The following is a 21,082-nucleotide window of genomic DNA, read 5'->3' as shown; positions in this document are numbered from 1 at the left end:
CAGGGAAAGAATTCACTGAAAAGTCGCTTCGCTATTTTGCCTTTTCGCGCTTTTCAGTTCGACGAAGATGCATTCAACAACCTGAGTCTGTGACAGCATAATAGGGAGCCATTTTTACTTCCTTCTTTTTCATTTGATTCTAGCAATGACTGCTATACCTTCTTCCCTGAAGGGAAAGCCATCCATCAGCCAAAACTCCTCTAATGCTTTTATCAATGTTCACTTCAATGCTTTCTTCAAACTGCCTTAAAGCTACTTTGTATGTCTTAGAGTTTTAGTCAGGTGGTATGATCGTATCTTAACAGTAGCAAACACAATTAGTTTATAGTGGATGTTACTTGTGGCAGTTCCTCAATTTAATATAACAAGCAGCATCATTTTTTTTTTTTTTAGCATCATCACTATATAACAGTGTAACCGTCAAAGACTGCTACAAATCAGAGAGCCAGAATATTCTTCCATAACGTGCCAGGAATGCAATTTATATTCTTCCAAAGAGAACATTTTAGGCCAATGTTTTACCTCTTGCGATACAGAATGACTATCTTAGACTGATCCACCTAGAAGTAACTTCCTACAGATATGTACACATCAATTACCGATAAAAAATGTTGTTTGGATGGTGAGACACCAATCCATATTTAATCCATAATATAATTTATTGGAATCACATGTTACCTGAACTCTGTATTTATTTGATTTTGTATATTGCCAGGTCAAGTTAATCAAAATTGTCCAACCGCTTGATGTATCACGAGACTCAGTTCTAGGCCCTTTTTTGTTCAATTTATTTCTGACATCTCTAGCCAACTCTATGCAAGACTAGTGTTCAAAATTAGCAGAAAATGCCAACATTGCAGTATCCATCAGCAGCTTGTTGGATCAATTGGTTCTATAATACTACTTAGCTTGGTGATTTGGTCTAGGAATAATATAAAATGTATTAGCAAATATGCTGTAATGCACAATGGATGGTTTAATAAAAGTCTTCCATGTAGCATTGACTCCAGAATTATTCAGGCTATACAACTCTACAAAGTTCTGAGAATTTTTACTTCAGCTGACTTATACTTGATGTTTATATAATCTATTTGTAAGAAAGCATATTCCATTACATATTTAATGTATAGTGCAATTAGTTTTTGATCATTTGAGGTTCTAGTAATGTTATGCAAGTCATTAGTAAGTATTTTTCTGTTTATACTCTTCTTAAAAATAATAATAAAAAAAGAAAATCGAAAAAGTATTCAAAGGCCTTACCCGAATGTTTGCTTATTTTAAGCACCATAAGTATAGAGAATGTTGAGGCATCTGGATTTTTAACTAAGATAATGTTTAACATGCGCTAAAGAAGTACTCTGTCCAAAATATATTTGTTATAAACTGTGCAATTATAAAGAAGCAGGTCTTACTGTGACTAAACTAGAGCATTAAATATGTATTAAATTCTTAACTCGTTAAATACTATATTTAGGGCCAATATATATTAAGGCAACTACATCATCTCTAATAGTTTTAAAGTAGAGACTCCTCGGGTAGCACACATTTTAGTTACAAAATAAAAATAAAAGAACAACTGGAGCTCAAAACTACTAGCTAGAGCAAATGTTTTAATAGTCTTGCAAACCCAGGGAAAAAAAAAACTGTCTCTCCTAAGTATTATCAAACAAAAATAAAAATGCAGTATACAGAGAAAATAAACAAATAGAAGTCCTGGCAGCAGGTGCTGTAAATAATACCCCAATAGCTATAACAGGCCACTTGATGGAACAAATATTTAAACAGGCCCAGAAGTCCAGGAAAGCCAGTCTCTCCCAGAAACAACCAGTTGTTGTGCAAGAAATATAAAACTTGGGCAGTATAATTTAACAGTATTACTAACAGCAAGTCTTTGCATACAAGTTGCAGTATACCAGTAATAGTTGAAAATATCAGTAACATACAAGCCTAACTGCACCCACTTCCTGAACATATGTGAGATTGTGCAACCTTGGGATAAGAAGCTTCTCTCTCTTTCTCTGATATCCCAGTCTCACTCACATCAGTACCTGCAATTAAAAGGTATACTTGAATTCTAGTATGTGGCTAAATAATTCTAAGCCGATTAAAAACAGATCAAACACCTGTATTCCACCTATAAATTAAATAAGCTTCTTAAAGAAGTGATACTTCTCTGCTGATGTTTTACTTTTGATATTCTCTCCCCATGAGACAAACATATGTGATGAGGTGTAGAATACTGCCTGCTTTCTTTCTAAATCTTATACGTCCTACTGAATCCCTTTAAACAATTGGCATAAAAATCCTGACAACCGCTGAAACAGCATTTCATTTCTGATCTTTTATAACCAATATTACATTAACTTAAAGACAGAAATACTACACTTAAATTTTACAGATTGTCATAAAATGCTTGCATGACCAATTGTAATGTCATTGTTTTCTGCAGCATTGCTGTGAAAAAGCTGCACAACAGGAGCTTTTTTATAGGAGTATGACAGCTGTTCGAAATCTAGCAAGGAGAATAATTATTATAAGAAGGGAAGTGTAGGAGACACAGCTCACCCCCCAACCAACCTAGGAGTTGTAGGCAATTCCGTCCCACAGAAAAAAAGGAAGCCTGCAATTGTTCTGCCATTCATTGTTTAGCCATGTGGAGTCTAAGCACATGTCATTGATCACTGCTGACAATAGCTACAGTTTAAATTTGGAATATATTTTATAATTATTAGAGTGACAGATTAAAGTCTGAAATAAACAAATGCAGTTATATCAGCAAGTTATTCCCATGGCATTATTGATATACAGCTCCATCAAATGCTATGGCACTAGAGCACCCAGATGCCCCTCACAAGCCATATTACAATCTCCAATCATGCATGATTGTTTGATAGGAAATGTCTTAGAAAATTACACAATGATGATATTTTCCTTAAAAGGAAATTTTTCTTAAAATAAATAAATGAAATTAGTACTGGTCATACATCATGAAAATCAATTAACTTTTTGTGCATTTAGTACATTTGTACTTCATTAATCATATTCTATTGCACAGACCACGTATTATTTTTTTTTTATTCTGTCACAGTATTCTTCAGCAGGAAATGTTTAGCTTTGGAGGTGATGTAGAAATTGTACATTTTGATGAACCAGTTTGTCACACAACAGCTTTCATTGCACAGGAATGATTTAGGTACACTGCTGTTAGCCTTTGACATTAAATCCCTCACAAAAAAATTACTTTTTGACCAAATTACAACAAACTTTGAGAGGAGTGGAAATATTAAATATTAAATGTTTGGAAGATGTAGCTGTGGTTATAGCCAAGAATGGACAATAAATTCTCTGGGATTCAGAAAGAACTTTTTATGTGACAGGTAACTGTAGCAGCTACACTTAATGTGATTGTTTAAAATGTGATTCAGAGACTATTTTAGCTGGTAGAGGAAAACCTCATTACTGGATAATTAGCATGTCTTTGAATCTAGTGTAATTACTGCCAGTAGTAAAACAGCACTTTTCATCTGTTATCATCACTGGTGGCCCATGCATTACATTGGCACAGCACCCTTCCTCCACTACTGTCCCACACACATTATGACATCCACACACACACACACACACACACACACACACACACACACACACACACACACACACACACACAAACAACATAAAACCTATCCCCAACTCTATCACAATAACTGACACACTAACCTATAGACACACGAGCACCTATATTACTGATCGTTTAATTTATCCCTCTGTTGTGACCAGCTAGGTAAATACTCATATGAATAGTCATCTGAGACCACTCATACCCCTGCAACATGCACATACACTTACAACCCCATCACATCATTGCTGCTTCATCTTACCTAACCTTACCTGTAACGTAGTCACCCCATTTGATGGGGAACACAGACAGCCATGTCATTTATGCAGCTGAGCAATTCTCTGAGTACTGCTCACTATGTAATGCCCTTCCTACAGGTAATTATGGGGAAAGCACCTGGCTAATTTGCATTAGCCACTCCCATAGCCTGCCTCATTAACATTATGATTGTGGAGATGACCCACCATAGTGATTCCACCTACCATGTAGTATCACTGGTCAGCCTGACTGTGAATCAGAATGGGTGTCTGTGAGTGATTGGTTGCTCATGATAGAGCTTATCACTAACAGTAACCCTTACTGAATCCCATGGATTATGGATATGTACTTTTCAGAGTAACATTTCTTCATGTAAACAATGACTTAAGTGATCGGATCTTGAAGTGCTACTGGATAACCTCAGGCTGATTACAGATACTGTAGCCATTCCACACTCTTTAGTAGCTCATTTGAATACTGTCTGGTATTTTTCACATGTTATACATTATCTCAAATGAGCATAGACTCTCAGAAATGCATGATGCGTTATTGTTAATGTATGTTTGCACAGTTATGACAGTAATCTTTTTTTGTGTGCAGATCACGTGAATCCAAGAATATTTTATGGAATTATAAGGCTATTTCTTTCTGGGTATGTATTTTGGCTATTCTTTAAATCTTTGTGTTCCTAAAATATTCTCAAACACCATATTTAACTGCAAGGGTGCAAAACTGTGGTGCAAAACTGTATTTATTTATTTATTTTTTGCCATGCAGAAGCAATAGTATACCTGAAATTAAAGTTGAAAACACAGACTCAAATTGAAACAAAAATGTCAAAGAAAAAGTGAGTGAAAATGATTGTGTAACACAAGCATATTTCCAGATTAGGGACAATTACTCAGTATGTAGTTATCGTGAGTCTCAGGTTTCCAAACATAAGCAAATAGTGTTATCAGGGGAAAAAAATTATAATTTAAAGAATAAGACAGACTGCCCCTGTACTATGCATGGTCATCTCTTGCACTCTGCCACATCTCAGTCAAAAGTGAATATCACTTGTTATTCACTGTCACACTCAGAAATTGTTTTGGTGAAAGACCATTCATTTTCACAAGCTCTTACAAGCTCATTTCAATAACCGTGGTTCTTAATATTCATTTCTGATATATTGTCCTTCTCCCTAGACTTCTGTCTGATTTGTCATGGCATATTCAGCTCCCATTTGCCTGGTACCATTTAATAATAATAGTAATAATAATAAGAAAATCAAAACCACTTAGGGTAAATATTGTTCACTGCGGATAGCTTCGTCTTTGCTATCCTTTGTACTGTTCTAATAATAATACTGATTTTGTCAACTTGGTGGCTTATGATTGTGTAGTAAGTTTTGTATTATACGTGATTTGCTTTTATTATTTATTTATTTTTTTAGTTGGAAGGACAATCCAGCAATTCCAGACGGCTTGCTCTATGAGGAAGTCTCGCAGGAACCCCTACAGTATTCAGGTGGAAGTGCTGCACAGAGCACAACCCTCCAGTGTTTTGATGAGTTCTTGGGTGTTGTCCATACTAAAGAGTGTGGTAAGTGGCATCAGATGGCATTAAAGTTTTCAATCACTTGGAGGATGGCAAAATAGTTTATGTCTAAGTGTGGTTTGCATGTGCATGTGTGGACATACAAGTATGTATTGACACCTTTGTCTGTGTGCAATATGGTTGTGTATTATAACAGCACAAGCTAATGTTTAAGACTCAGGGGTAGAATGCTGGAGCTGCGAGTTTGGCTGTATAATGACAGCCACTTCATGGAACCTTCTTTATACTCCCTAGTCACTTGTGACAAAAAAAAAAAAAAAAAAAAAGAATAGCTGTGATCACAGTGGGCAAGTTGATTGTTTATACTTTAAATGTTATTTCATTTTGAAGAACACAACTCATTGGAGCAATGATTAAGAACTATACTTCACTGCTTCGTGGTGCGGGGTTTAATGCTCACCTCTGTTAAATGCCTATGTGAAGTTTACATGCTCACATGTTTAAGCAGTTTGTGGTGCAGCGGTAGCATTGTTGCCTCAAAGCAAGAGGTTCTCCCGTTCGATTCTCGGATGGAGTGCGGGGAGTGCCTTCTGTGTGGAGTCTGCATGTACTCCCCATGGTTGGGTGGGCATTTGAAAGACATGCATAAATGGGTGTACCTTCGTTGAAGGTTGAACGTCAAGCTGGCACCTCAGCGTTCATCAAAATTTACTGCCAATCATTAGCGGACGAGAGTTCCGCTGTGGTGACCCTTAACCGGGAAAAGCCAAAAGACAACAACTCTGGATTTCTCCCAAAAATAAAAATATGTGATTAACTAGCCACTCTCACCTGTTCATAATATTTAAACTGTCTAAGTACATATATATATATATATATATATATATATATATATATATATATGGGTTACATTAATTTGATTGTCAGTTCACTTTATCAACAAAGAAAAAGGGTGGTTTATTTAATCTAAAACTCATTTGATTGACACTCATTAAATTGAAAAGTGTCAAATGGCATAGAAAAGGATTGCTGGTGTGGTTTTGGTGGACAGGAATTACAATGCAAATTAGTGTTGATCAGTATTTTTACCATGATAATTTCCTCTGTTATGTTGTTCCACCTTGTCTAGAATTTAAAGTATGTGTCAGCAGTGATTCAGAGTGTAAGCTCCATTCTTTTTTCTTTGTGGTTGTGTGAGAATGGCCCTTGCAAAACTTGACCGAGACCTAGAGAATGAATCAAACTTATAGTGCTTTGTAAAGGTACACACAGAGGACCAAGTACCAGCTTCTAGAATACTTCTAGAATCCAACTATTTCCAAAAAGCACTAGAGGTCCTGGTAGAATGGGCCTTGACCCTGTGTGGAATAGTTTTGTTGTGGGGAGTATAACAAAAGGTAATAGCTATAGATAGCCTTTGGAAACAGTCTCTTTTGACACAGGTTGCCCCTTGTTCTTACCTTCACAAGAAATGATTAATCAGTCCAAAGATCTAACAGATTTAGTTCTGTCAAGAAAGTACCAGTGTTGTCTGTGGGCATCCACGGTATAGAGTATCCTTTCTCCCTTATTTTTCGTTTCAGGAAAGAAAATGTGGAGATGGATAGATTGGCTTAAAGTAAACTTGGATACCAAAATAAGATAGGGTTGACTCAACACAAGAGCTTTCAATTCAGATACCTGTCTTGCAGAGGTTACAGCAATCAGTAAAATCATTTTCCATGTTAAGAACCTCAGGTCAGCCAGGTTATCTGGATCAAATGGAGCCAAGTGTTAGCTTCTCAAACCCAAAATTAAGATCCCAAGGAGGGGCCACCAATGTTCCTGGAGGCCTCTTATGCAGAACCTCTTTCAAAAACATTTTGACATGAGAATGCATTGAAAGAGGAGTATCCATGGGCAGACATGCTGAAATGGCTGATAAATTAATCTTGATACAAGAGTAAGAAAGTCCATAGGATAGTAATTCAAATATTGTAAAAGCAGAGAACAACTAGACCTGAATGGGTGCTGGTTATGTTGTTGGCATCAACTAGAAAAGCTTTTCTATTTGCTAATATATGATTGTCTAGTAGCAAGCTTTCTTGCCTCCATTAGTACCTACTGCATATCCTCATTAAACAAGTGTCTAAAGGGAATTAAGACCCTCCAAAAAACTCAAAAAGCCAAACCACAAATTCTTCAGAATACACCACGAAAGCACTCAGAGAGAGGAACACAGAAGTGGCATTAATCCATCTTTATTCAGTCCTGGTACCTCAGCAGTTCGCCTTCAATGGGACACATTTAGACATTTTCAGTGTTCTTTTTATATATGCATCAATCAATTAATTAAACAATTAATTATTTCAAACATTTTTTAACTCATTCAACACTAAACATTTATATGCAAAACTTCAAATATAATATTCTTTTACATTTTTTCATCGTTTTAAAGAATAAATTAATTCATTTTTAACAAAATTCTTATATATATATGATTGCAAAAAATACAACTATGAAATAAATACTCTATGATATTCAGAAATTACAATATTAATAAATTTCATCAATTTTATAAATTCCTTTCATTTAGAAAATACAATGTAATGCCCTATTGAATGTATTGAATGCATTTGAAGTTTTGAACTTTGAGAAAGTTGTTTGTGATGTTGCTATAAAACATACTGTTGAAAGTGCTGAAAATGTTCAAGTTGTTGTTGAAAATGTTACAGTAGTGATGTGCCAAGATATTTGTGAGCCTGAAATGCATTTTGAGGACAGCAGTAAGGATGAAAATAATATATGTAGTGCTTATAACACTCATAATCAAACTGTTTTTGCGCAGAATGCTTACCAAGTTAAATCAAATGTGTTGTCTGACCATGTTAATAATGCTGAACTATGTTTTGAAAATGCAATTTGCAATGGTGGTGAACATGATGAGGGACTGAATGGCAGTTCCATTAATAACATTGGCTTGAGTGTGATTAATCTCTCTGATGTGCTTTTGTCTAGGGAAATGTTGAGTGTTTTATCTAAGGGCACAAAATCTGTGCCTACTAGAATACATTCTTTCTCAGACATCCTTTTGGATGTGAAAGATTTAATTTGAAAGTTAAACCTGAAAGTCTATTTTCATGAAAAAGAAAAATGTTCCCTGATAGGAAATTAAAGTTTGTTGGATGAATCTCTTTTAAATTTGAGTATATATGACTATGAAGGTCTAGTGTTGAATGAAAATGAGAATGAAGATGCTTTTGAACTTTCTTTGGAATCAGATATTAATGTGGAAGGGGCTTATGGAGGTGGATATGGCCATATTGAAGTCCCATATTTTTCTGGTGACAGTAACTTTATGCCTCCTAAAAAATCTCAGGCAATAAATGCTTTTGAACATGTTATTCTATCTAAATTAGAACAAGCACATAAGTCTTTTTGTGTGAATGAAAAGGCTTTTAATTTAAGTAAAGATGCGTGGATGGCTCTTAAGGCCTTTAGGATGAAATTGGACAAGGTTACTGTTAAACCGGCTGATAAGGGGGGCAACTGGGTGATTATGAACACCGATAAGTATGAGAATATTGTTAACAATTTATTATTGGAAGATACTTATCAAAAGTTGAGAGGCAACCCTTTAACCTCATATTCTAATGAACTCAATGAGTTATTAGAAAGAGGGGAAAGATTAGGATTTTTTACAGGTAAAGATGTGAAAAATCTAACAGTAAGGGAACCCCGTCATCCTTATATGTATATAATACCGAAGATCCATAAAAATGTTGCCAATCCCCCCGGTAGGCCCATTATCTCAGGAATTGGGTCTTTTGTTGAGAGGGTTAACCATTTCCTGGATTTTCATCTTAAGAAATTTCTTCCAAAAGTACAGTCACATGTGAGAAATACTCAAGATGTTTGCTTAGCCTTAAAAGGGCTGAAATGGGAAGAGAATTACTACTGGGCCAGTGTTGATGTTGTATCACTCTACACCAATATTAAGATAAGACGGGGTTTGGAAGCAATGTATAAATTGATGGGAGAAGGACCACGTACCAGGTTTTTGTTAAGTCTGCTTGAATTTAGTTTAACACACAATTATTTTTTGTGGAAAAATGAATATTTTTTGCAGGTAAATGGAACTGCTATGGGTGCAGCATTTGCGCCAAGTTATGCAGTAATTTACATGGGGGAATTTGAGAAGGAATTTATGTTTCAAAATACATTTTTTGTTAATAATGTTGTATTTTTTAAACGTTACATAGATGACTTAATTTTTGTGTGTAAGGGTGATATTGTTTTGTTTGATCAGTTCTTGGTGGATTTGAACAAGAACCATCATGGTTTAAAATTTGTAGCACACATATCTCAATCCAAAATTCCTTTTCTTGACATAGAGTTTTATGTAGGAATGAATAGTTTGGTTCAACATAGAACTTTTAGGAAACCTACATCGGTTAATAACTTTTTGCATGCTAGCAGCATGCACCCCTTACATTTGATTAAGGCTTTACCAGAAGGGGAATTTAAAAGGAATTTGAGAAATACCTCAGATAAAAAGCTTTGGGAGGAAGTTTGTGATGGAATTCTGGATAGATTAATATCTCGTGGTTATGATCATGATAAACTTCAGGCTATAAAATGGAAGTTGTGTAAAGACCAGACATCTAGGATGTGTAGACATGAGAATGTACATTATTCTGAAACTATTTCAGATTTGAATAAAATATTTTTTGTGTCTAGGTATTCTAATTTTTCCATTACAATGGAAAAAAATTGTTAGAGGGTTGTGGCATGTGGTATGTGAAGATCCAGCAATTGGTCATCTTTTTCCTAAGCATATTACTTTTTCTTATAAAAGGTATCCCAACTTAAAAGAAATTTTGAATAGAAAATTGGAAGTTGTGGTAGATAGTAATGTTGGGATGTATAGTTGTGTTAGTTGTTCTGTTTGTAATAAAATTAAGAATATGCATGGAATTAAAATAAACAGAAAAAAATATGTTGCTTTTGAGAGATTTGACTGTAGGTCATCTGGTGTAGTATATATTTTAGGATGTGATTGTGTTCCACCTATGTGGTACATTGGCCAGACCACCAGGAAGATTAAGATTCGCATTCTGGAGCATTTGGGTGATATAAGGAGGGGCAATTTGGAAAGCCCGGTGGCTACTCATTTTTGTAACATACATGATGGTAAAAATGACAGTTTCAGATTCAGTGTACTTGCTAGGCCCCATTTGTGTACAGGGAATTTTAAAACAGCTTTGAATAAACTTGAACAGAGAATGATTATAGGGTATCATACTTTATTTCCCAAAGGAATGAATTTGGAAAATTAATGAAATTTATTGTAGTTGTAATTTTGAACATTATAAAGTATTTGTTCAGGGTTGTGAATTTAAATTTAAATCTATGTACAAGAAACCCTAAAACTATTTTTGAATTAAATTTAACAGAAAGTGATTTATAGGGCATTACATTGTATTTTCTAAATGAAAGGAATTTATAAAATTGATGAAATTTATTAATATTGTAATTTTGAATATCATAGAGTATTTATTTCATAGTTGTATTTTTTGCAATCATATATATATAAGAATTTTGTTAAAAATGAATTAATTTATTCTTTAAAACAATGAAAAAATGTAAAAGAATATTATATTTGAAGTTTTGCATATAAATGTTTAGTGTTGAATGAGTTAAAAAATGTTTGAAATAATTAATTGTTTAATTAATTGATTGATGCATATATAAAAAGAACAATGAAAATGTCTAAATGTGTCCCATTGAAGACAAACTGCTGAGGTACCAGGACTGAATAAAGATGGATTAATGCCACTTCTGTGTTCCTTTCTCTGAGTGCTTTTGTGGTGTATTCTGAGGAATTAAGACCCTCTCATCCAAGCAGTCAATTGAAATTGACTGGTGTCAGGGGTGCATCAAACACCCCTGTTATTGTGTGAATAGGTTAATTCTGTTAAGAAGCTTGTAGTAATTCACCCCTGGCCATTTCCAAAAGAAGCGAGAACCATGGTTGCCTGGGCCAGAAGGTAGTCATCACAATGACCTTAAGGAATTCCTTCTGAATCTTCAGAAATTCCCTGGATGTTAGTGGAAAGGGTAGAAAAGCATACGGGAACATTTCTGTCCAATGAAAAGAAAAGAAAAGGCATAGTTCTTCCAGGATTTTTTGCATGGAGCCCTGGAGCAAAATATTGCCAGCTAATTGTTTAGAGAAGAGGCAAAGAGGTCTACTTGAGGAACTCCCCACAGATAGATCAAATCTTGGAAGGCCCCTGATCTAGTTTCCATTCATTAGGTTCTGCCCTTGTCTTGCTCATCCTGTCTGCCACACAATTTTCTCTGATGCAATGTAGGATCCTTGTAGAGTGAGATTGCACTGTGAAGCTATATCCCAAGCTAATATGGCTAGTCTGCAGAGAGGTAACAATCTGGTTACCCTTGCTTGCTGATGTGCCACATGACAGTGTTATTGCCTGCAACAACTTGAAGAAGGCATGGAAACCAAAGATGATTCAGAGTCGAGTGCCTTGATTACGACGGGCATCTCTTTTATATATATGTGCTTGCATCAGTCCTTGGTGTTCCACTCCTTACACATCTTTCCCCTCCTGAAACTGCTCCCCAAGCAAAGTTGGAGGCATCTGTGTTCACTGACTGCTTGGAACAGGGATGGAGAAGGGGAGACCTGGATTTAGGGATATACTTTGTCTCCACCAAGAGATTTCCCTTCTGGCAACCTGTAGCAATGGGATCTGAAAAGACAGAGGGTGTTGGTGCTGGGACCAAAGATTCTTCAGATATCACTGTATCTCTCTCACATGGAGTCTTGCCAGAGGTATCAGGAGAATCACAGAAGCAGTGAGATGCAAAATCCTGAGGTATTACCTCACAGTGACTGAAGTCTGAGTGAAAAGCTCTAGAAATAGATCCAGCCATAAATCTATTTTCACTGTGAAAGAAAAGCTGTTTGAAGTGTGGTGTCTAGTTGACATCCTAGAAAAACAACCCTGTGAGAAGGAGTCAAGAAAGACTTCAGAAAGTTCTCTTGGATCCCCAGGTTGTGTAAGAGATCTCTCACCTGAGAAAGAAGGGGGAGAGAGACAGAGAGAATGAAAGAGAACGTGAGAGAGAGAGATTCCTGATACTCTACAAAGACAAGCAAGTTATCTAAATATAGAAAAATGTGGATACCATGTAGCCTGCAATGAGCTATGACTGGAGCTAGACACTTTGTGAACAGTCATGGTATAGTGGATAGTCCAGAGGTTAAGGCAGAGAATAGATAATGTGATCCAGACACACAGAACCTTAAGAAATGCCTGAAGTCTGAATGAATAGCAATGTGATGATAAGCATATTTTAAATCTAGAAAAACAATTCCACAATGACTAATATAAACAAATGCAGCAGGAATCGGCAAAGTGACAATCCACAGCAAATACTTTATTTTAGCACTTTTGTCGGCCTTAAGCCATTGACATCATCAGAAACACAGTTTAAAATGATTAGCTGACTTAAATACTCATACCCCTGTCACATGGTCACCAAGGAACTTTTAAATCTATTTTAAATCTATTTTAAATCTATTGTTACAGGGAAACTTGAATGAAGAAGAAGAGGTAATGCATTGTGAAGAGACATAATTCTGAACTTGGGTACTATCACAAACAGGTTTAAGAAAGAAAGGTCCAGAACTAATCTTTAAGCATCTTCTTCCTTGGCACTAAAAACATCCTTCAACAAAACTCCTTTCTCACCTGGGAAGGGGGAACTGGTTCTATAACTCCCTGGGACAGCATGTGATGAAGGACAGGTGAAAACAAAAATGAACCTGCAGATTCAGAAAACTCTTTCAGTAACAACTCATAGTATTTCTGAGGAACTGCGAAACCTCAGTTTTCTCCAACTGAAAACACTGGCACATTCTAGAAATAGTTTTGGAGAAACAGAATCCCCCAAAGGGACACTCAGAAACTGAGCTCTCCTCAGAGTATGGACCAGAAATCTGAGGAGAAAACTATATCTGCCCTTTCATTCTCCCTTCCAGATTCAGAATCTTGAATCTCTTCAGAAAAGGATGTATCCCTATTTCTTTAACCAAAAACTACTGTATAAGAAAGATTAACAGCCTGAATTAGACATGGAGACAGACCCAGTGAACTACTCCTGTTTAAAAATTTTTGAGCAGTAGATACGTTTAGTGTTCTGTTTCTTTCTAACAGGAAAGAAAATAGGGTCAACAGTTTTATTAATGGCAACAGCAGCTTCTCCAGGGATGGGCACAACATTCTGGCAGAACAAGCGAAGCCTTCCCTGCTGTTTCCCAAATGACCAACATGAGTAGGTTTCCTTTGCCCATTGAGGGGACACTAACAGCCACAGAAGATGTGGTTAATCCCTGGTCCACAGTGGACATCAGAGGGTTCTGGAGTAAAAGATAAGTGGACTAAGGAACAACTAATAGTCATAGCAAAGTCACCCACCTTCAACTTAGAAAAATTGATAGCTTGCAGTGATGGTAAAGGCTGTTTGCTTAACTTTCTCTTTTTTCTGGAAGAAGGACTGACCATCAGATAGACAGACTGTTCCATGGTCAAATCTCTTTCCTGGGAAAAACAAGCAGCAAATTCTGGTAAAAACTAAACTCTTTAAAAGTCACTTTTTTAACAGTCAAAGCACACTGTACACTTGATATGTACTGGTTCTACCCACACCTCTTCTGACTATGCATTCTGTCTTCAAAGCTGCTGTACCTTGGAATAGGTATAATCATCACCCACAACCTCAGGCATATTGTGTTTTCCCCAGATTCATTGCTATAACATCACTATTCCAAGGAGTAAAAGTCACTATCATGATTGCTCTCCTTTAATTTGCAGCCAGGCATTACTGATACTTAATATAACCAAGAAATGCTTTAGAGATTTTATTTCTGTTTTGTAAGAACTAATAAGACTGTGGTATACTGGAATTAACTAGAAACAACTGAAATGAGACTGGAATGAAAGTCCTTATTTGTTAATTACCCAATCTTGTGCTTAACAAGTGTCAGTCTCTCCTTTATGGGCCAAGTCTTTTGTACATTTCAGAATGAATTCTGCAAACACTGTAGGTTGGTTAATACGGCTTTATTAGATGTTCACAATATCTGAATACTGTCTTCATTAACAGTGCTGATAAACAATAACAATGTAGAAATGCTGGAACGCTGGTTAACAGTAACAGTGTTGATAAATATAGCCAAAGTTTCTGCAGGTGTAGTCTAATTCTTCTGAATAATATCAACTGAGACAGTCTTTTAGTATGAATATTTAACCTGACTTCTGTACTCCTGCTTGATTGTCTGTTCTGTAGTCCAAAGGCTAACTTCCTTTCTGGAATGCTGAATATTTAATCTTTTTTGTATGTCAGTTCTAATTAGCTAACTGACCTTACTCACTGTATCTGAAGTATATTTTAATAATACCAAAACCCTGTAATACTTTACACACCTCTTTAGCCTTGGTTTCCAAGCCTGGTTTTGCATGTGCCTCTTTAGCATTCCATTGCTATGCACATCTTTCCTTTGAGAAAGGAACATTCTGTAGCCAGCAAGATTTAATCTTTCTCTTGAGAAAGGAATGTTCTGTATTTCTGTATTTTCTGCACATCTCATGCTTAGCCAGCAAGATTATATATTTCCTTTCTAAGAAACTGTCTTTCTCTGAAACTGAATGCATACATGTCTGACTCTATATTTTCAGGCCTTATTCTACCTTAATTGACTATAGTGAATTCACTAAGAATACTCTAACTCTAACATATTAGTTACAAAGGAAAAATCTGTAATGCTACAAATGCAGGATTGTAAGTTCGGGTATGGGATATACAGTGGGAAAAAATGACATCTAAAAGGAAGTTCTGTTTCAATATTTTTAGTCTTACCTTTCTGTAGTCTCACAAAGAAGATAGTCCATATTTAGTCCAGTACACCATCATAATGTCTCCATATTTACTCATGTCTTCTCACCCCCACAGATAAATGTGAATGCACACACACACACAAACACACACACACACACACACACACACACACACACACACACACACACACACACACACACACACACACACACACACACACACACACACACACACACTTTCTGCATTACCTCCTCTATCCTACAGATGAAATTCCCTACTATACCTCTTATAAAACAGAGGTCTTTCAGAAACATCTTGTCTGAAGTATAGCCACTTGGGATTCAGGCAATTTTAAGACTACAATGCAGTGCCAGTAATGGTATATGAATTTAGGTGTCTTTTGGGAGAACCAAACTCATACACCTCTGCTCTTCCTGGCATTAAACAGGAGTGTGTATCCTGCTGAGCCATTGAAATCCAGCCAGTGTGTTTTGTGGTGCTGGGAGGAAATCCATATACTTAAGAATAAGTTAAGTACCATGCGAATAACATGGAAACTCCAAATGGATAGTAACCATTAGTCAGGAGCCAACCCTAGAAATGTAAAGCAGAAACATTATGTACCAAGCCCCTTTGTCACCAAAATCTAATAACATCTGTGTCAAGCCTATACTCCAAAACAGGGAGAAATCTAAACAGAAAAAACACTTACTATTATTTTTCCAGGCTGGACACAACTTTGAGAATTAGTCCACTTCTGCTCTTGCTTTTTGACTGTGGTTGTTAATGTTGTGCTATTAAAATAATTCACCAAGACCTAGGCCCCTAAATTATAAATTGTTATTAAGCTTAGTGTGATGAGAAGATGGAACTGATTTTCTCTGGCTTTTGTAAAACTGAGTAAATGGCCACAATTTGTTTTGAACACAGCACTGTTACAAATGCTATTAGCTATTTTTACTTAGATTCAGGTACAGACTACAGTTACTCAATTTTAGTAACTTTCCAAAAGTAGAACAGGACCAAGACAGAACCTGCAGTGGCTGCTGTATACAGGATGCAATGTAAAATAGATGAAAATAAAAGCAGTGTACAATTATTTCATAAGATGGTTGAACTTTAAAAAAAAACAATGAGCATTATCATACTGGATACAGTTAGTTACTGGTCTCTTGATTATGTTTTTACAGCTGATTTCCTAAATAGAATGAGAGACTACATGCCTCCATCACACAAGGCCTTTATCCAGGAGGTACATGCTCTTTCTTCTGTCCGTGCATACATCATGTCTGCTGGGAATGTCAAGCTGACCACTGCCTATAACTTATGTATCACAGCTTTGAAGGAGCTCAGGAATTACCATATCAGTATGGTTACAAGATACATCATTGTAGCAGCTGCTAATGTGAAAGCAGATAAGGTCAGTCAAAACCATGGGACCAATCTTCAGAAAACAAATTCAGTTTTGGAAGAAAGAGGAACTGGAGGAACTGGGATCATGTGTTTTCTAAAAAGTGTACGTGACACTACAAAAGCTGCATTGATGGTTTAGATTTCTGGGGAGATAGCAGTCCCCACTCCCCAGATATGAAATAATGACAGGAAATCCTGTAATAAAGGTTACGTTTTCTGATAATTGTTGGACGTGACTGGAGAATGATGATTATTTATGGTGTAAGCTTTCATATGAGTCAGCACAGTATAACAGCTTCAGTGAAAGTTATTATAAAATATATTGTCCATCTTCGGAGGTGAAAAAAAATTTGTTTCTATCTTGAATAGAGAAAGAAAATGCAGGCTTAGGGATTTTATGATAACCTCCCATGTGTGTCTCCTTGTGTTTTCCTGATACTGAAATATAATCCCAAAGCAACATTTTAACTATACCTTACTGACAATGGCTGTGTTGACTGTTTTATACAGAAAGCATTTAAGTACTGTATTCACAGATCCTAATTTGCCAAAAACCAAAATGTTAAGCATTTAATACCATTGAAGAACCCAGCAAACATTTCATAGTTGTATACTAGGTTAATGACCTCTATGGTCATTTTAAGTCTAGCCATGCATCCCAAATCTCTGACAAGTTCTCATACCCTTGACAAGTGTAGGCAGGAGCTTGGAAGATGAGCCACTTACAGACTTCCTGCATCCATTAGAGAGAGAGAGCTGCTAGACCAGGGATGAATTTCCTGTTCGCAGTCCAATTGCCCAAGTTACACTTGATTTGGGTTAGGAAGGAACACTGCTTCACCTGGATTAGGAGCCTTTTCTAGAGAGGGGTAGTCTCTGGGATACATTCTGTCTCTCCAGCAGGTCCTATTTTTATCACAAGCAAGATATGGGTAATTCTGATGCTGTTTGTTTTGTGGATGTGCAGGAGGTCCATCAAGATGGGGTCTGACAATGCCTTGTATGCCAGGCATAGATCTCCCCTCAACAGCCTGTAGGAGACAGAATACAGGGTTAGCACTTTTAGGCGGTCTGCATAAGACATGTTACTTATGCCCTGTGTTCTTTTAGTGAGAAACCTCTGTGGACATTTCAATTGTTAGATGTGCCTGATTAGGTACATACTAAAGGGGACAATGTAATCAATGGTAGGTCTGAGGAGTGCTGAATATACTGGAACAATGATCTCCTTGGACCTAGATGTCATATTTTGTTTATAAGTTGCACAGCATAGAATGATTATTTCCTCACTACTGTAGACATATGATGGTGAAAGGCTAGATTACAGTCTCAATGTGTCCCCCAAGTCCCTGACTACTGGGTCAACTCAAAGGGGTGTGTTGTCAATATGATAGTTACCAGGGGTAAATGACTTCCACAAGGATACTGCTATGCATTTCTTGGCATTTGCTTTTAGTCCATGGCTCTAACACAAGTTATTTGTCTGTCAGCGCTTCATGGAGAACATTAGTGCCAGTGAGTGATTCTATGACTGCTCCTAATTTGCAATCATTTTTAAATTTGGTCAGTCAGAGGCCCTTGACAGAGAAGTAAATGCCAAAAAGGAGTGGTCCCAGGACAGATCCCTGAGGGACTCTGCTCATAACTGGCCTCTTTGTAGAGGTGGACTCCACAATTCTAACTTCCTAGGTTCTGTCTGTGAGCCAGTTGGCTATCCACTGGTGACATAAGGGTTTATACCTAACCTCTTGACTTTATCAATAATGCTTGATGGGGTATTGCATCATATGCCTTGGCCAGGTGATGGTAGTCATTGTGAACTAGTTTGTCCTCATCCATTGCTTTGATGACCTTTTCAAAGAAGTCCACCAGGTTGAGTAGAGGCATGATCTGCCCTTGACAGAACCAAACTGGGTTGGGTCCAGTGTCTGGGGATTTCCTATGTCATTATTGATTATTTCCATTATAATTCTTTCCATGGCTTTGCATACAAGACTGGTAAGACTTATGAGTATATACTTCCCAGGGTCTGTAGATGACCCATCTTTGTGCACAGTAATGACTGTTGCTGAGCTCCATTCATGAGGCTTGGAGTCTGTTTGAAAGCTATGGTTAATTAACAATTTCAGAAAGCCTGATAGGTCATGTTTCTTGCTATTAGATGGCATCATGGGTTATTGTCAGGGCCATTTGATGCAGTGACTTGCCCTTAGAGAGACAGCATTGAGAACCTGTTCCCTAGTGACAGTAGGGGAAGTCATATTTGATGGCATTTCCTGAGAGGAGGTTGAGGGGAAGATAGGGGTAAAGCTGGAGCTGAATTTGTCTGCCGGTAGGTTTGCTATATTTTCTGGCTCATTATAGGTTACTCCATTAACAATGAGCTCTGCGCACAATTGTGTATTGCCTTTGAGGTTGCAGACATAGGTAAAGAATACCTTGTGGTTGTCTTGGCCTGGGAGGCTAGATTTAAATCAAATTTGGCCTTAGTAGACTTTATTTGTCCTCTGAGCTTTGTTTAGTTTGATGAGAGTGATTTTATCTTTCTGGGTGCTACATCTCCTAATGTTTACCATGATTTTCTTCCTTGTGTTATACAGCCTATTGATGTTGTAATTCCATCAGGGAGGTTTGTTTTCTGAGTTAGCTCTTTGCTTATTCCTGGTGGGTACAACTGCTTCTGTACAGCTAACATGTTTGTATAGGTTTTCTGTGAAAAGTTCTGTGAGGGGAGCAGTGTTCACAGGGTCTATAAGGGATTGAAATGTTGCCAGATTATCACTTAATAGTAGGATGTTAGCCTTAGAATAGTTCCTGAACATTTCAGTGATAGATGGGGTTCTGGATTTTATTGTTACTTTGAAGGAGATGGTATTGTGGTCTGACCTTATTAGAGAGGACATTACAATAGAGGCTGTGCAGCACACTACCATATTAGTGAGGAACAGATCCAGTATGTTTATGCCTCTGGCTTGCATATTGACACTCTGGTTGAGGGAGTTTGTTTTTACAAAATCCAGGAATGTGTGTGCCTGCGCATTTGGTGTCAATGTGGTAAGTAAAGTCACCTATGAATATGGTGCTGGGTAGGATAGTGAATGTTTCCAGCAAGCTTAAATATGTGTTATGGGTTTCCTGGGTCATAGAGGAGGACCTATAGCTTGCAAGGAAGTGGTAAGAGATTTTATTTCTTCTATGGTGACTTGAACAAGGAGAAGCTTAAGTGCATTGTCTTTTTTAATTTCTCCTAGTCATTTTGGTTTCTGATGCCATGACGGGCATGGACCCCATTCCTAAGTAAATGTATGGTTAAGGTTCATGAAATTAGTATTGCTTCAGTCTTTGATGTTAGCCAAAAGTGCACTTTGCGGCACACGCAATGTGGCCATTAATGACTCCTGCAATTCGTAGAGTTACATGTATCGGTCAGATAGCTAAGTATGATTGTAAATTCCTTTTTTATAAGACCCGTTGATCCTACTACTACTGGAATTGTGTATGTATCCTTCTTCCACATTGACCTTGCTTTTGCCTACAAATCCTGGTATTTTGTGACTTTGTGTGTCTCTCTGTATGGAAGACACTGTAGTCACTGTGTGTAGCAATTTCAATGATCAATGCTACTTTTGTCTTCTTTTCATGGACTGCTATATCTGTTTTTTTTCACATCTACTTTTTTAAACTGTTGGTAATGGATAATCCCATGTGCTATAAACTTCATGATTTTCTCTGAAGCTTTGTGACTCATTTCCAGTGTTTTTCAGCTACTTCAATATTATAATGTTTGCACAATCCCCAGTGCAACAGTCTTGCCACATTATTATTCCTTTCATTATACAGTCCTTCCGCCATTAGTATATCACAACCAACAACAAGATGTGTGACTGCTTCCAATTCTGTTTTACAAAGCCTACATTTGTCTGTTTCCACATGTTCAATGGACTTTGTAAACAAATGTGTATGTAGTCCACTATCTTGGGCCGCCAATATTAACCTTTTGTCTTTTGGTTTAAATTCACCCCGCTTAACCATTCCTGCTTTCGATCCTGATCAACATGAGTTAGTTCCAAGAGTTTTCTGTACTTGCAACTATATTTATGCATTTTCCAAATTTCTTGCCTTCTCATCTGGTCCTTCACCTTATATTCTTTCTTTTGTCTTTTGGCACATTCAATTGCTGTTTCATTTGTATCTACTTCTGGTTTGATTTCCATTCCCTCTTGATGCCAATTTGCTTCTGCTAAACTAAGCAGGGAAGTCATTTAAGATTTATTCTCCTCTTGTTTCAAAACTTTTACTATGTTTGGATCCTGTGAGGTCAGCAGATATGTATGCAGTCCCATGGTTGCA

General features: G+C 36.9%; 1 protein-coding gene across 1 annotated transcript in view; it reads left to right on the top strand.

Annotated features, from left to right (window-relative positions):
- LOC122806529 (indoleamine 2,3-dioxygenase 2-like) overlaps positions 1-16,955 on the top strand; it is a 314,514-nt gene extending 297,559 nt beyond the window's left edge. Inside the window, exons 8-10 of the mRNA XM_044077031.1 lie at positions 4,475-4,526; positions 5,310-5,458; positions 16,510-16,955. Of these exons, the coding sequence (XP_043932966.1) occupies positions 4,475-4,526; positions 5,310-5,458; positions 16,510-16,871 (563 nt within the window). The 3' untranslated portion in view covers positions 16,872-16,955. The remainder of the gene's footprint in view (positions 1-4,474; positions 4,527-5,309; positions 5,459-16,509) is intronic.
- The last annotated feature ends 4,127 nt before the right edge of the window (positions 16,956-21,082 follow it).

This window comes from Protopterus annectens, chromosome 7.part0 (genome assembly GCF_019279795.1).
Source record: "Protopterus annectens isolate FY-2018-M chromosome 7.part0, PAN1.0, whole genome shotgun sequence".
Classification (NCBI taxonomy): domain Eukaryota; kingdom Metazoa; phylum Chordata; order Ceratodontiformes; family Protopteridae; genus Protopterus; species Protopterus annectens.
The sequence above is the reverse complement of the archived record's forward strand: the minus strand, read 5'-3'. Positions and strand labels throughout refer to the sequence as shown.